At 43.0% G+C, this 17,215-nt stretch overlaps 1 protein-coding gene across 26 annotated transcripts in view; it reads right to left on the reverse strand.

The window, feature by feature from the left end:
* Positions 1–17,215, reverse strand: part of FNBP1 (formin binding protein 1) — a 93,860-nt gene that overhangs the window by 24,011 nt on the left and 52,634 nt on the right. For 14 of the 26 annotated variants that reach the window (XM_041406846.1, XM_041406843.1, XM_041406858.1 and 11 more), the window contains exons 7-9: positions 6,703–6,831; positions 4,823–4,969; positions 1,166–1,363 (exon numbers count right to left, since the gene is read on the reverse strand). In XM_041406846.1, the coding sequence (XP_041262780.1) occupies positions 1,166–1,363; positions 4,823–4,969; positions 6,703–6,831 (474 nt within the window). Of the gene's footprint in view, positions 1–176; positions 204–1,165; positions 1,364–4,822; positions 4,970–6,702; positions 6,832–17,215 lie in introns of all 26 variants that reach the window. The other 12 variants (XM_041406839.1, XM_041406837.1, XM_041406845.1 and 9 more) reach the window with 1 other exon arrangement.

A 17,215-nucleotide genomic window follows, 5' to 3' on the forward strand; every position in this document is an offset into this window, starting at 1 on the left:
GTAAGTGATGCAACAGAAGAGTAACACAAAGGTATTTTGAAGGAAGCTCATGCAGACTCTTCCATGCAGCACTATCCCCATAAATTGCCCTGTTCTGCTCTGTGGACAGCTGCAATAATGCATATGGATAGAGCTTTCAAATACCTGAATTTAAATGGATCAGATAAGGAAGGTACCTTAGTGCCCAGTAGCGTTTCTATTATCTGGAAAACAACAAACCACATTCCTTCCTGCTTCCAAATCATACCTCAGCAACGTGCATCACACTTCACTTGTACAGATCACTCTATGAATTTGCTCAGGAGTTAGTCCTGCTTGTGTTTTTATTCCGGCTACACTGATGTAAGCACCAGACAGCGAGTCCTCTCCCACACCAGCACTACAGGAATGACCCCTTGAGAACATGGAGATTTTCAAAATTCAAATTTAAGTGGTTTGGTAAAGGGTCAGAGCAAGAGTGAGGTCAAAAAAACAAAGCTATTCTGGGCTTCCATCAGTGTTACTGAAACCTGATTGAGTCCAGTCCCCCTGACACGTCCTGGTAACCCCAGATAAATGCTGCCATGCATTATGGTGTAAAGTATGACAGTGGGATGAAAAAGGTTTAATGGGTACATAAGTTAATATGGTCTTTTAAACAGTCAACTGCTCAGTTAGTTCTGCTCCATTAGTTGTGCTTCAGAGTGAATCCCAGCAATTCCCTGCTCCCAGCCACCCACCTGCTGACCCCAGTGCACAGACTGGAAAGACAACGCAAATGGAAAGCCAAGGAGAGTTGGAGGAGTGTCAAAACAGTAACGCCACACTGAAGCTTCCCACAGGTAACAATGTTAGTTGGCACACATGGCACTAGGTAAGTGGTTTACAACTCCTTCTCCGAGTTAGGAACAGAAATGGACCATGGCAGAGACGTGACAACTTAAGTTAAATTAATTTAAAAACTGCAACATAATTAATGAAATTATACAAGAAAAAAATAATTAAAGTTCTAAAGAAACTTAAGTAAACAAAGACTACAACAAAACACCATATTAAGACATCAGTCATTAACTTTCTGAATCTAAAAGTCTCTTTAAAAAAACCAAACTTGCCAAGATTACTAGACAAGACACAGGTTATTGACAAAACATATACTAGCACCAAGCTCAAGTTTGCAAATCAGTACCTTATTTTTCTTGATGAATGGCCATAACTTGCCCTTGGATTTGCTACCGAACTTGGGCTCTGACTTCCCATCCCCTCTGGAGTTGGAAAGGCTGGATTCAGACACTGTCCTCTTCATGGGCTGTGTGAAATCCTCAAAGTCGACATCTCCCGGGGGCTCAAACCCTGATTTAAAGGCTTCTATTACCATCTGGGAATCCTGGAATGGGACAGACCAACACAAGAGTAAACATCTCAGGTGAGGCTTGGCATCAGATTGGTGGCACTTTCAGGCAGAACAGGAAGGTCTGTCTGTGTGGGACCAACCCTGGGAGTGACCAGGCTCATTCCTGGGAATTAATGCTCTTCCAGAGCCCAGGATCAATGAAAGTCTCTCAACATTCTGCTGAAAGGAGTAAGAGCTTATGAACTTTACTGACTAGAAAAGCAAATCACACTTCAGTAAGTGATTCATAAGGAAGATTTAAGGTACAGATTTGCTGGGAATAGAGCTGTTAGCAAATCAGAGGAAAATCCCAATAAAGACTCCTATAAAGCAGAGCTCTTGTGTGATCACTCTGCCACAAGTCAACAAGTTGGTTGTGAATTTAGTGACAGTAAATGGCTGTAAATGTTTCATGAGCTTTACCCAACATCTGAGCAGTCCAAGGTCACACCAGCAGCCCTGTGCCCTAGTGTGGGAGCCAGTGAAGCCAAATTCCCTTTTGGCACTGCTTGGAGGCATCTAAGTCAGCCACAAACTGGCTGTAGACTGTGTATAATGGCTTTGCTCTTCAGTTTTGGACAGAGGGAAAAGGAAAAAAAAAAAAACCCCACCAAATCAAAGCCAAACCAATCCATAGCATTCTTCCTACTCAAGTCTACAAACAAAATTAATTATGCATAAGATCAAATTCAGACCTCAGCTTGCCAAATGCATTTAAACCTAATGGACTCAGGAAAAAAATATCCTAATAGATTTATCTACTTGTTTCCTTAGGAAGAGAGATTATGTTATACTCTAACAGCTGTATTCCAAGATCACTAGAGATGCTATGCATTGGCACACAAATATATTACTATTCTCTAGAGAAAAGCATCACTGCCCTGTTACATAAAAAGAACTTGTTGCTTTGAAGGCATTTCACAGGTTCTGTGAATGGCTCTAGGTAAAATGCTGTTCAGGAGAAATCTGCTGGGATATAAACATATCCAGAGGCCAGGCTCCATTGAGCAAAACACAGATAACAGGAAAAGCTTTGCAAAAGTCTTCATGGGATGGTGAAGATCAACATGGATTTAAGATCCTCAGTCTATCATGTGGCACCATGAAATTCCTACATGAGTTTTAGGGAGGTAGAAAAGCACTTTCCATTATCCCATCCTTGTCTGACATTAAAACTTCCTGAGATCTAAACTTGAAAATATTTTTAATGATAGACATGAAAGTGATATGAAGAAGCATTAGAGAAGAGGGGGAAAGACTGGGAAAAGCTGAGAGAATTGAGACTGCTCAGCCTGGAAAAGAGAAGGCTTTGGGGTAACTCAGCTGCTGCCTCCCAGTACCTAAGGGGAACCGACAGGAAAGATGGAGAGACTGTTTACAAGAGCCTGGAGTCTGTGGATGCCCCATCCTTGGAAGTGTTCCAGGGTAGGTTGGACAGGCCTTGGAGCAGCCTGTGGTAGTGGAAGTTGCCCCTGCCCATGGCAGAGGGTGGAACTGGATGGGCTTTAAGGTTCCTTCCCACCCAAACCATTTTCTAATTCTAAGAGAATACACTGTTATGTTAAATTCTCCACTGGTATTTTATCCTGTGCATGCAGCTCTTCCCTTTTTCCCCTCTGAATTTTACAGTGTTCCTTCCATTTATTCAAAACATCATTCCACTACAATGGAGCTAAAAATATCCAGCACGCTCCATATATCACAGAGATAATGTCATAACAGGAACTCCAAGCCCATAACAAATTCATTTTATCTGCTGCTAGAGCCCTCTGAATCAGGTTCTGCACAGGTTCACCTGGCAGTCACCACAGCTCACACTTGCCACACGACCTTTGTGTTGGTCAAGTGGTTAAGAAAAGGGAAATGGAAAAAAAAAATCTAAAACTGACTTAGAAACACAGTAACAGCAAACCAGTATTCCCTGCTAAGTCCAGGCAGTTTCTATTGGCATTAACAGGAATTCTCTGCAGTGCAGTGAGGGCATAAAGTAATCCTATTTACACTGTTGCATGTTTAATACCCAATCCAGCACTTTCACTATAATCAACACAGCTAGAAATGACTGCTCCAGAGATGAAAAAATCCTTGTTGATATTTAAGGAGAATGGACTCTTTAGGGACATAACTATTTCCAGACAGGACACACTAAACCCTTCGCAGCTGCTCAGATATAACTATTTTGGTTAAATACATTTTTGTCAGCACAGTGTTTACAGGAGATCCTGGTAAATTCAGTTATCAATGCTCAAAGTCATCGTTTTCCAATGTCACACTTGTGTATGAGCCATCATGGACTTGTTTGTGAGCAAGAGAATATAAAATTCACCCTGACTCCAACACCCAGTTTAATTTCCATGTGTGTTTTGCTAAGAAGACTTGGGCAGAGTGTAGGCTGAGATTTGAATCTCCCCAGCATGATTTCATCATGCAGCACCAAAAGCTGTACCTCAAGTAGAGTGTGCTGTTCTAATACGGGAATTGCTGCCCCAATTCCACATTTTCCCATCCAGATAATAGATTTCAGACCACTGAGTTTCCTATGCTGCTCTCTGTGAGATCACTGCTGAACAGAGAGTAGAGGATTAATTTCAAAACTTCAGCCTCAGGGTTATGCTGCCAGTTCATGGCTCCAGGCACTGAACAGCTCAGAAAAGATTCCAGTGAAAAACATGTGTGGGAAATTCAAACAGGCAGCAAGACACTTGCTGTCAGCATTTGAAGCACTAATGTGATCCATGAGAAAGGCTGGAAGAACAGTGGCTTCATGTAGGAAGGAAGCAGATCACTCTGCAAACAAAACAGAAAACACATTTGGCCTTGTGGTCACTGTACATCAGGAAGCCCAACTGAAATCTTTATCAGCTTTTCTATCAGAGAAGTTTCTTTGCATCCTGTGAAGGAAAATAATGTTCAGACACCAAGATTTGCTCATTTACAGATTGCCAGCAAACCTCAAACCTGCAAAGAAATATTTTACAGAAAGATTTTGTGGTAGTTCCTGTAGGCAATACTTTAAATACTTTCATTATTATAAAGCTAACTGGAATTAAGGCATTTCTGAAACAGACAGTTTTCTGTTTATGAGACACAGAAACCACCTTTATAAGAATTGGTGATTAAGTATCTGAAATTATGTCCAACAACACATGCTGATGCCTACTTTTAAATTGCAATATTTCAAAAAGTAAGTATCCTAATAAAATGAGAGAATACTCCATAATAACAAATAAAAAAATTTAAAAGTATTGCAGGAAAGGCATTTCTGGATGTTAAGTAGATTTGGGCAATAATCTGAGCACATCCTGCCTCAGACAAAGCAGCTTGGGACAAGAAGCTGTTCTTTGGTTTAATTCCGTGACTGCAAAGCTCTTGTGCTGAGCCTGGGCCCAGCATTTCGGTCTCCATGAATTTGAGACCAACACTAAATATGACAACCAACAATGCAACACTTACATTCTTGTGATCCACTGATTCTGCAGCCTTTGTTATCTCATCCAGACACTTGCCAATGATGGGGATCACTTGGCGGTCGACTTCTGCAAAGGTTTTCATGGATTCTCCTATCCTCACGATTCTCCTTTCCTCCATCTCTTGTATTTTCTAAAATATTACATTTCATTCAGGTCAAACATCAAGACTGACTTCACAGTTTCACGCAATTTTCCTCTACAGCTTACATCAACTACTTTAAAACTTAAGGATTAAATATATTTTAAGAACAAACTAGGACAGCTGTTCTCAGGAAGGTACCAAGTGATACTGTTCCCTCACACATCAAAATGTCATTCTTAAAGTAATCTCTTTTACTATTACTGGAAATTTTTCAATTAACTTTTTATGTTAAAAAATGCTGATTTGTCAAACTCCAGCTTTAGACTTTTGTAAGGATGGTTCCTAAGGCTTTTAAAAGAATTTCTGCAACAAATTATTTCATTTTCTGTGCATGTTCAGAACAATCTCATTTTCATTCCACTGTAGAATTCAAGGAAACAAAGATCTTGATGTCACCCCTTCTCTTCCCTAGAAGGTAATTTTTGGTGTTTAGGGAGTCATGTACATCATGTTTTGTTCACAGTACATCATGTATTGATGTGTTCATGCACAATAAAAAAAAAAACCCACGTGCTGTTCACAGCACAGCTCCTCACTGCTCAGTGGATTCAGTTCCAGGATCTCCAGCATCTCTTCCAGGGGCCTCTCCTTTACCACAGAGGGAAACTGAACGTGGCATAATTCCATTATGACAAATTATAGCAGGATACAGAAGGGCATGAACAGGAGCAGCCTGTTTCACTTTGGGCTGCAGGAGCAGTCAAAAATCCCCTTTGCCTTGACTGATCCACAAGCAACATCAATTCTTTACAAAACAACTTATTTCCACACCTAAAAGCAGGCCCTGGAGCTCAGTGGTGCACTGACAGGGAAGAGGGCACATCTGCAGGACTGGACCCTGCCCACCTACAGATCAGAGAGCTCCTCAGCCCCAGCATTTGCTTGATTCCAGGAACAGCTTTTCTCAAGGCATTGGTTTGAAATACCACGAGGGAAAAGAGGAGGTGTCCACTTGGCTCACAAGTTTCAGCAGTGGGTAAGAAGTGTGTGTTTGCCACGCAAATATCAGCTACTGCTCATCTGGTGACAAGCATGTGACATGTCATCCCTTGAAAAGGTTGGATTTTCCACTTCTGATGCTCATGACCCATTACAAGGGAACAGTCATTTAGAAGTTCTGTTCTACTACATTAACCTCAATTCATTCATTCAAGCACAAACTCAGAACTTCACTCAGAATGAATCTGATGGCTTTTTTATTCTTCCTCTGCAGCCTGTCCTTAGGCACCCTAAGACACAATCAGAAGCTTGCTTAAAACCCTTTGGACTCACTGCTGCAGAATTTTTGTGGTTCACATTTAACCATCTGTGCAGCCTGGTTTGAACACAGGTTATAAAGGGCTGCTGGACTTCACAGATGCAACAATGCCCAGCTGCCTCCTGCCCCAACAATGCCAGTGATGCTCTCCCTCATGCCCAGCTGCACAGACACAGGAGCTGAACAGAGGAAGATTGTGAGGATTCCAAAGGCTGTCCTCATCTGTCATGACACTTCAACGTCACCTTCCTGGTGTGTTATTCAGCCCTTTATATCTAGGTTAAGAAAAGGGGATAATTTATCCTACCATCTCTCAGGGTAGCAGATTGCATGTCAAATTTGCTAAGAATGACCAAAAAAATCACCAAAAATTAAAAGTCAGGGTCATAGAATTGAGGTGATGAGTAAGATATTCTTGTCACAGGATTATGGACTACTCTAGAGCCCTTCCAGTGACACTTACCTGGAAGATGTTTGGTATGTGTGTGTAGTAATGCTCATGCTGCTCACTGTTGAACTTCTGTAGGGTGGAAGAATATTCAGCTTTGCTGTCTTCTGCCATTTGATGTCTTAGCTGGGCTTGCTGTCTTGCCTGAGGAAACACCAAAAGAAATTTATGATTTAGACTACATGGAAAGCAATTGCATTTTGGTACTCCTCATCTTACTATCCAGGAAGACTATGAGACTCTGAACACCAGCTTTTGGTTGACTCCTCTTGTGTGAAACATTCAAGCTGCAGTGTGGACTGTGCTGCTGCTCCTTTCTGGGGTTACAGTGTGCTATCTCATGAACCATTTTGCATTCCATGAGCAACCTCTGTTTGAACTGCACATCAAACACCAAAACAAGTTGACCCCTTCACCTGCCCCTGGGACAGCACCTTCCCAGAACATTCATAGAGTCACTTCTTGCTCCCCCTGTGCCCTGATGGGTGTCACCTGATGCTTTCCTCTAATGGGCTGCTTCCCTCTTGGTGAGCAGTGTTTTATGGGGAAAGGGAAGTGGGAAAAAACCCAACATTTGTCTCGTTTTAGCCAACATAATCATGACAAAACCTCTTAACTGTGTGCCCTGCAGAGCCCTTTCTCCACACTCCTCACACAGCCCTGGCATGAAGCACACAAGGAAAGAGGAGCCTGAGCAGCAGCTGAGATGCCTCCCTTCCTATTTTTACCCACACAGATGATTTGCTTTGCTACCCAACATAGCAGAGCACTGGGCAATTAATCTCACTTCTTTCCCTAGAATAATCTGTCCTCAAGTGACCCTTTCATTTTTTCAGATTCCTCCCCTTACAGTTCTGTTCCCAAGGCCTTCTGTTATCTGTTTCACTGCCCAATATTCTTCCCTTATTGCCTCTCCCATCTGTTTGGTTTAGATGCCTTTTCCTTCCTTGCCTTTGGCCTTCACACAGCAGCTCTTCCTTCTCTTCTCTTCCAAAATTCCCTATGCCTTCCCCACTCTGAAGCTCCCCCTCCCTGGCTGGAGCTCTGCTGCTGAATTTCTGAATAATTACTTCAGACAAGGCAGAGAAATGCTGCTTTACAAACCATGTTTCAGGGGACACAACACAACAAAGAATTTTAGCATATTTTAGGTGGGCTCCCATTAAAACCAGCTCAGAACAGGGTTATTCTTTGAACTGTTCCAAGCAGACAATAGTTTCCTGACAAGAAATCCATGGAATACCAAATCATGGAACGTTTTTGTAATCGTAACTGGAAGGCAACAAATTTTGCCAGGAGGTTTCAAATCTCAATTTGTAAAGAAGTAGCCTTCCTCCACATTTGTCAAGTTTGCACATCTCACCTAATAATTTATTTCACCTCAATTCAGATATTGCTTCTGCAGTCGATTGTAGGAATTTCACAGATCCCCTTCACATTCTTTCTACAGAAATAATTCAAGCAGAATGAGGAGATACTGGGCACTAAGTGCATCACAGGAGATGAAACAGTAGCATCAAATGGAGAAGAATGTGACTATAACCAAATAAGTGAATCCAATAAAAGACATATATTCAACTTTGCCTGTTCCCAGGAATTTTAACTGTCCAAAGGATGAGTGCCTAATTCCAGAAAATTCACCTCCTGCAATCAAATTCCAAGAAGCCACATCAATCATTTCCCTGCCCAAGTCCTATAAAGTTTATTAAACTTTACCATCCACACACTCACGTGCAGCTACATTAAATATGAGTGGAAAACAATATATCCTTGTGCCACAAATACAAATTTACCAGGAAAACAAAGTCAGCCATGGAAAGGCAGCAGCTGTAAGAGTGGTTCATGCTCATCTCCAGCCCCTTCCTCACGTCCCAGCTGCTGCAGATCAATATCCATTTGTGAGGCCCATTCTCCTCATCTACCTAAGAGGAACCCATTGTCTGAGCTGACTTTACACCAGCCTCACTCCCACTCATACAGCTGTCTCTCCCTTCCTTTTTTTAAAAATAATTTTAAATAATGCAACTCAGGAATTTGTCCCTTGACTCTATTGTTGAAGGAGAAAAACAAGAAATCCATTATTACACATTTCCAGGCAGATGCAGCAAGCATTAAAGCCATCAGAGTTCATTTTCAAACTCATTGGTTGGATATGACAAAGTAACTCCGAGCTAAATGTATCAAAGAGTAGACACTCAGTTTCCAAAATTATCTTAACTGGCCCCAAATAAGAGGGGGCAGCAGATGAGTAAATAAAATTGGGTGCATTCCAAAACCAGAACTTTTTGTATGAGAGCCCTAGTGATGCTTTGTTTCTCTTGGCCATTTAATGCATTTGGCAAGCTTCAAACTGTTTAAATATCTTTCCAATGAGGTATTTGGATCTGAAAATAAATAGATTTTTTAAAATCTAGAATTTTTTATTACTTCATTTCGGTATGTCACTTCCTCTAACATCATCACTTCCAGCATTAACAAAATTTTACCTTATAGTGAGACTCCTGCACTCTGATGAAGCACAAAGTGATAAAGACCAGTCAATGATGTTAAGTTTCACATTCAGAGTAATGGATGCAGTAGCCCAAAACTGCAGAGAGCCACAGAAGCTATTTCAGGAGTAATTTATAGCTGGGCTTTACAGAAAATGAAGTTTTGCCTCTTTGCTGCTCACTTGTGTATGCAAACAGCTTCAGAGAAGGTTTTTTGGGGGCTTCTTAGAGTTAATGCTAAAAGATTTGCTCTGAACAGTATTTCCAGGAGGAAAGGCTTTGGAATAATTGGGATCTGGAAAACCAGACAATGACTTCAGATACAGAACAATACTGGGATGCAGCTTTCAGTCAACACCTTTTCTCCTTTAACTGGGCAGGGATGAGTGAGCAAGAGCTCAGTTTCCAGCCCCATATGTGAAACACAATCCACCTCTACAGGCTGACAGATTGCTCAGTTGTAAGAGATGTCAGGGCCAGGGACTCTGAATGCAGCAAAAATTGCCCTCTTCAAAGGCAAAAAGAATGAGGTCACTTTTCAGCACTGCAGAAAAACAAAAAGGGTATGTACACCTGAAGGGTTTGTGGGGAGAACAGCGGTGTGCTGCTTCCAAATGCCTGGCACTGCAAAAGATGCACAGATTTCACACATCTCCCACCCCAAGCATACCTTTGTAACAGCTTTTTGCCCCAAAATAAATGTCCACAGTGTATATAGGCATTGCTTCCTCCCCAAAGCCTGGGTTTCTTAAGGCAGCTCTTGTCTGAACTCATGTGGCAGCACCAAAACCAAAAGGTCACACGTGTCAGTGCTGGTCTCATCCAGAAAGTGCTCCCCAAAATGAACCACAGCCCAGGAGCTGCAGCACCTGCAGCCTTGCAGGGAGCACACAGGTGAGCTTTGGGCTGCCCTGCACCTGCAACCAGAGCTGAGCAGCCACACCAGGGGAGTGTTTCACAGCTCTGAGAGAGCACTCGAGGGAAAGGAGTGCAGCTCTGATAGACTGAAACAGGCAACAGCTCACCTGCAGCAGGTGAGGATTATTATAGGTGACTTTCTCTTTCAGAATCTATGCAGAAGTGCCACTAAATAAAATCAAATCCAATATTTTTCCCTTTGTTTAGACAGCCTTGCTGTTTGATGGGCAAGAATGCAGGACAGTAGCTAACTGCAGAGTAGTATTAACTTGCAAAGTGTTGATTTTTGTGGCTGTCTTCAGCCACAGGGAAAAAAAAAAATCAGGCCTCAGCAGCACACCCACCTTAGGTGAAAAACACCAAATTCAATGGCCATATGAGCTGTCAACACACACTGTGGCATCTGTCTCTTAAGGTAGTGGGAAGAGCAAAAACATAGTTCTCTCAAGATGATTTTAACTACATTTCCTGCAGATTTTCTTCTTAACAACTGAGTTGCAGAAACCAGACTCCCAAATAACAATGAGTTAGTTCAGATAAATGACTCTACCAGGAGCTCAGAGATGCCAGGGTAGGACACTGATGCACTGAAATCTGACTTAAGTATTTATGGGGTTATTTATTTCCCTTTTAAAATAAGAAATTAGAAGAAAGTTAACCCTGCAAACCTTTGAAATAACTCATGTTCGAGTTCTGCTTGAAACCACTTGCAGTTCATGAACAAGATGCAACTTCAGCAATCAGTGCACAGCAGAATGAGACCAAAGAATGACAGACAAGGGAACTTAGCCATAATTCTTGCAAACATAGCAGCACTAGTAAAGCTTTATATATTGGTCTGAATTAAATCAGTCCTAATATTTTATGCCTTTGAACAGGAATATTGAACAGAGAAAAGGAATATGGACACTTTATGATGGGCACTGTCAACCCTGAAAGTGTAAGAAAACTTTTGCAAACTGCTACACTTTACATGAAGGCTCTTGGAGAATTAAATACTTTCAATGATATTGCTCCATTTACCTTCTCCACCAAGCCTCCTTTGATAGGAAATGCAACTTGTGATGAAGTGTAGGAGAAATTTTTAAAAACTAAGTATATTTTCTGCCATTTTGGTCTCCAATACAGAAAAGAATGAGGATATTTTGCTGAGAACAATTTTCAGAGACACATTCCAGAAACAGCAGAAGGGTCAATAGACACACTGTCTTCTGGGTTTACACAGACAAAAAATGCAGCTCCTCAGGGCTGTTATGGGGGGAGTGATATGAATAACTGAAAAGGGCAGAAAAAAACTTTGGCTGTTATTCAGCTGGTCCACACTAAGTGGAACAGTTCAACTCCTCAGCAGTTGCTCTTGTCCAGAATGGCAGAGTTTCCAGTCAAAACTTTGGTGTCACTTTGTTTCTTCTTTCTTTTCTCCCATTCTGCACCCCCTCTTTTCTTTCAAACTCAGACAGCATGTGAGATGCATCACTGCCAGGCCACTGCCTGCCAAAACAGATCTGGCTTTGGCAAATCCAAGATCAGACTAAACTGCAAACAAAAAAAAAAAATCACCCCTGCCCCCTCCCCTCGACTACTTAATCCCTTTAAAATAGCTTAATGATAAAGGCAGACTCAGAAACACTTCCCCAATTTCAGGAATGCTTTCTATTGCTCCCAGATTTTTCAGCTCCAGGCTCTGGCCCTCCCTCCACGGCTGCCCTGTGACCACTGAGCACTGGGAGAGCAGCACTGGCAGCGTGGGCAGGGTCATTACTGACAGTGGGCATCCTGCCACAGACTCCAAAGCAGGGCCAAGGCTCCAGCCTTGGATTTACATAGCCTCCAAATCAAGCTCCACTCTACTATTTTACAATAACCAGTTGGGTCTCTCTGAACTGGCAAGAAGAGAAAGGATTTGGAATTTGCTTTCCCAAAAGAAAAAAAAAACAAAGCAGAATGGGGGGTACAAAATAACAGCAGGGAAAGAAACAAAAAGAAAATTCCTTTCTTTTAACATTTGAAGAGGTGGAAGAAAAATCTGAGACTCTGTGGGTCCCTGAAATCCTCTGGCTGAATATAATACACAAATGAGCAAACCACTGACAGAGGATGGAAAATCTTCCTCACCACATCTCAGGAATTGTTATCTAGTGCAGTCTCACTGCACACAACTCTGCCAGAATTCAGAAACTCACACTAACAAAAGATATCCCCAAACAACACAGTCCTGCTGAAGCTCTAACAAGAGAGATGGACTAAATTAATTAAAAAGAGCAGCACAGCAGCCCCTCTCAGCACGCTGCTGCAAGGCCCTGGGGAATAACTGTGCCTCAGACCCAAAAGTTGTCTCCTTGCACTGCCATTCTCATGTCATGAATACTAAATAACCAAACTCTCTGGATGACTGAACTGTGAATCCCTGCAAACACCCAGGAGTTTTCCACACAGCTCAGAGAAATGCAGTTCCATGAAGATATCTGGCAAGTCTAATTCATTATAAAAGAAGGATAATCTCTGTGGATGGAAGGTTATGTGGGTTTGATGGAGGAGGTAACAAGAAAAGATGTATTTGGAACACTGGCCCACAATGTTTAAATGATTTCTGGAGGTCTGTTTAGTTGTACTACATAAGCAATTAAACTCTGCCATGTATAAATCTGGGTATTGAATATAAATAATGGAAATTATTTCTTGAATATAAATAATGGAAATTTCAGGGCTGGGTAATAGATTGCTTAGCTCATACTTGGAATACTGGGCACAGTTCTACTCCTCTCTCTCCAAGAAAGAATTTACAAACACAGCCAACACAGAAGGGACAGTCAGGGTTGAAAAGTTACCAGGGCAAGTTTTGTAGCCTTGAAGATCAATTTTATGGGTAAAATACACAACTTTGTCTCTCAGAGAGGTAAATTAGTCTGAGTGACCAGGGTGATGCTGAGCTGCAGCAACAAGGGCTTTCCCAGCAGAGATAAAGTCACTGTACCCCTCCTCTCAGCATTTGTCAGGCCACACCTGGAATACTGCACCCAGTGGTCCCCACCATACAAAAATGAACACCTGGACAGGCTGGAGAAGGTCCAGAAAGGCCACAGAGATGATCCAGCACAGGGAAGCGTTCATGTGAGGAAAGGTTGAGAGACCTGGGTTAGGTCAGCCTGGAGAATGAAGGCTTAGAGTACCTTGTCACTGTGTCCCAGGGTTTGAAGGGTGGCTGCAGGGAAGATGGAGACTGCCCAAGGAGTCACATGGAAAAGATAAAGGGTAATGGGTACAAGTCACCCCTGGGGAAATCCCAATTGGACACCAGGGGACAATTTTTCCCAGTGAGAAGAATGAGCCATTGGAATAATCTCCCCAGGGAAATGGTGGAACCCCCAACATGGGGCACAGTTCAGCTGAAAAGGGTTCTGGGCCATCTTGTCTAGACTGTGCTTTTGCCAAGGAACCCTGGGCCAGACAATCCTTCCATTCCCTTCCAACCTGGTATTCTATGATTCACTGAAACTGAACAGCTTACAAACGAAATTAGCTAAATTCTGAGGCCTTCTCACGCAGGTGAAAAGATTTATTCCAATGTTTTGACAGAAAAAGAATGACTATAAAGAAGCTTTCCAACTGTACAGCATGAAATAATTGCTTTGCATTAGTTTAGAGCACCAGTTCTATTGCACTGGTGATTCAGACTGCAGTTGTTCAATTCAGAAGATATTCTTAAACCTCCCCTTCACACTCCTTTTCCCTCTCTTCAGCAATCACCTCCCAAAAGAGTTGTATTGTTACAAAACTCAGTCAAATTGCCACGTAGAGCATTGCTGCAGGGGAGCACTGCTAAAAGGAAATATAAGTTCAGTTGGATTTCCTTGCCTTACACTAAAACTGGCTCATGATCTGCTCTTTGATCTCTTATCACCAAGCACAGGGTATGTATAGGGTACATATGGAGATTTATTAAGTTCCCCAGACACTCCTGCTGGAGTCATTAACTCTCTATTGAGTAGAAATCGACCCTCTTAAATTAGTCATGATTCCAAAAGGGAAACAGCTGCTCTGCATGGAGAGGCAGGGATGGCAGGTTGTAAACAAGGCTTACTCTTCCAGAAATGCAAATTGCTCTCCTGAGGGACTCCCTGAGTTCACACACTGCATCATCCTTTAGGAAGGAAGCAGTTCAGGAAGGAGACGGGGGTCTGCATAACGCACAGAAATAACATTAAATCACATTACCCAGCATTTGAATTCATGAGAAATCTGTCACACATCACAATCAAAGACACAGAAATTTAGCCAGTTCCATTTGTGGAGAAAAAAAGAAGCAGCTGCCGTCTCAACATTCAAAAAACTCACCACCACACAGTGAAAATCTGCTGCAGTGTCAAACTCTCCAACAAGAAATGCACAGGCCAGGCCCTCCTGACTAAGCCTGGCACACCTCACCTGCATATTTCACCTTGATGCTGCTGCTGTATCTCTACAAGTTCACAGCAGAGAATGGGAAAAGCAAAGCCTCTGGGACCACTCAGTGCAGTATTAATAACACAAGCACTGTAAGTGTTCTCCACCTTGCAAAACCACCTCTGCATGGCACTGCATTTCCTACAGTGCTGGTACACTCATGGTGCCAGTGGGTGCCTTGATGTGGACAGGAGAGGGAAGGGATACGAGCCCCACCATCACAGAGCAGATGACTTGGCATCTCCTGAAAAATTAGGCCTATTAAGTAGTTACAGTCTGCAGAAGGAGGTACCCACAAGCTGGGATTAGGGTGAAGTTCATTGCTGACAGACTTTGCTGACTAAACCTCAGGGGGATGTGGCAACAGCAGAGCCCTGAGCTGGCGTTCCTCCAGGTTAGTCTGGGGGGTGTCAGTGACTGCATCTGGCTTCACTGTCACCTGACTGCTGAAATACCCACCTGAGATGTCTCCAGAGCCCAAAATAGCTTCTTACACCCCTCATTGTAAGGATGTGTAAGCCCCCAGTGGAGGGGTTTGTGTCCCACAGCATGGCAGTCCAGAGGCTGGAAACGCAGTTCCCACCTGAGAGCATTGCTGAGCACAAGGAAGATCAGCTAATCCCGGGTTCCAATGAGCAGGATTTCTACACCTACATTCTGTCAGACTTTGCTCATGGTTCAGCTACCCCAAGCCATGCTAAGTGTGTCTCCTGTGGGTAAGGAGGGGGACAGACTCTGTGCTTTGTGCAGAAATTCAGCACCCAGGTAATGTGGCATGAGAAAAGAGAAAATGAAACCTCAAACATGAAAGCTCAGTATCTCCCCACAGTTATATTTACAGAGTAGAAAACTACTATCATGGTGACATTCTATTTTAAGGCTTTATGCAAATCTGCAGCTATTCTGGGTCTCCAAAACATCTTGGATATTGCAGACACAATCTGAAAGTTGCAGAGCATAGGGAAAGCTCTGAGAGATTTCAGTAAACTGAAGATCAAGCCTACTTCCCTCAGTTTCTCCACTTTAAAACCAAAGGCAAATACACCTAAAATTCCTATGTATCTCAGATTATTGCCAAAGGTCAACATTTGACCATGTTTCTCTTCAGCCAAGGGACAGATCCTGCCTGACACCAAGTACTTCAAACCACTCTCCTCACCACAAGTGCTGAGCAAATCAAGAGGCAAGCCCTTCCCATGCTTGGCCTCAGCCACTTCCTCTTTAAAATCAGACTCTGAAATACCTACCTGGAAAAGAAACCCTAGAAAAGCCAGCTGATTTTTTAATTTTATTACAAGAAGTCTGCAAAGGCACCACTGGGTACCACATTATCCCATAAAGATGTCAGCTTTTTAGTGATTGCAGCTCTGAAGAGAGGGCAGAAACAATAGAGCTCTGCCTTATATGTACAGTGGCTCCGTGCTGGCGACAGAGACCATTTCCCCAAATGGTCAAAAAATTGAAGCAGCTCCTCTGTGGTTTTTGAAAGAGAAGTGCTTTAAAGCACACAACCCACTGTGATCCAAATGAAATAAAGCTTTCAGTGATACCTACAAGTCTTCCTGGAAGCAGCATCAGCATGTTGCAGCATTTATTTAGTTTATAAGGATATTTTCACAGACTGTGAGCTTCCTGCCCTGACTTTGCTGCACTGCATTTTGTAGTGACACAAACATCTCTGCAAGCTTTGGCTGCTGGGGGCTTAGAGGCTCAGTGCAAACAGGGAAGGGAGCTCAGGTGTCCTGCTCCACTCTCCCTCTTTTCCTGCATGCTGTGATCATTGCAGAGACTGAGCACAGCTTTTGCTCCATGTCCCTACTGCCAAAAAAGGAGCTGAGAGGAAACAAAGCCAAACACTCCTCCCTCCAAGATCAGCTACCAGGCTGCTGCCTGGCAAGGTGGTGGAGCCCTTGCTGGCCACAGAAGGGGCAGAGAAGGGATGTGCCCTCCACATACCTGGTCCTACAGAAGGAATGTGGACCTGGGTACCTGATGTCCAGGCTCCACATCCAGCCCTGCCTTTAGGCCCTTTGCCAAGCAGTCCTGGAGAAATAAGGAGGAAAGTGACTCTTATTCTGCTTCTCTGCCACTTTTCTGGTTACTTAATGCTTCCAAATTGTAGTACTTTGGGCAAAGGATAAGTGCTGGTAGATGGCAGCTCTGGCACAGAATTTCCTGCTGCAGTTGTCAAAGGCTACAAAGACTTGAAAGATAAAGAGACGTGAGCATTTCAGAACCTCACACAGCTTAGCATTAGGAAATTGCAGCTGTATTCTCTTCTGACTGTATATGTCATTGTGATCACTGCAGAATTTTAATTTCATTAGTGCCATCCACTCTATCATGTGTGATGCAAAAAATAGCTCCTGTGTCTGCTCACATTGGCAGCTACAAGCTGAAGCAGGCAAGGTGTCAATCTCAAGCCAAAGGAATGAGGGCAAGCAGCCCCACTGCCTGAGGAGCACCTTGTTCTGCCAAAGAGAAGAGCTCTGACACAGCCAAACTGCCCATTCTCCTGGCCAGGTGGATTTCTGGGAGCTTGTGGGGTAGGAGTGCAGCAGCCAAGCCATAAGGGGCAAGAGAAATCAGACGTGCTGCAGTAGAAGGAGGAGGCTGAAGTCATCCTATTGCTTCATTTGGAGCTGAGCAGGTCCTGCATCCCCCTGGAGCGAGCTGGG

Source organism: Onychostruthus taczanowskii, unplaced genomic scaffold, assembly GCF_017590055.1.
Source record: "Onychostruthus taczanowskii isolate IOZ18803 unplaced genomic scaffold, ASM1759005v1 scaffold25, whole genome shotgun sequence".
Lineage (NCBI taxonomy): Eukaryota > Metazoa > Chordata > Aves > Passeriformes > Passeridae > Onychostruthus > Onychostruthus taczanowskii.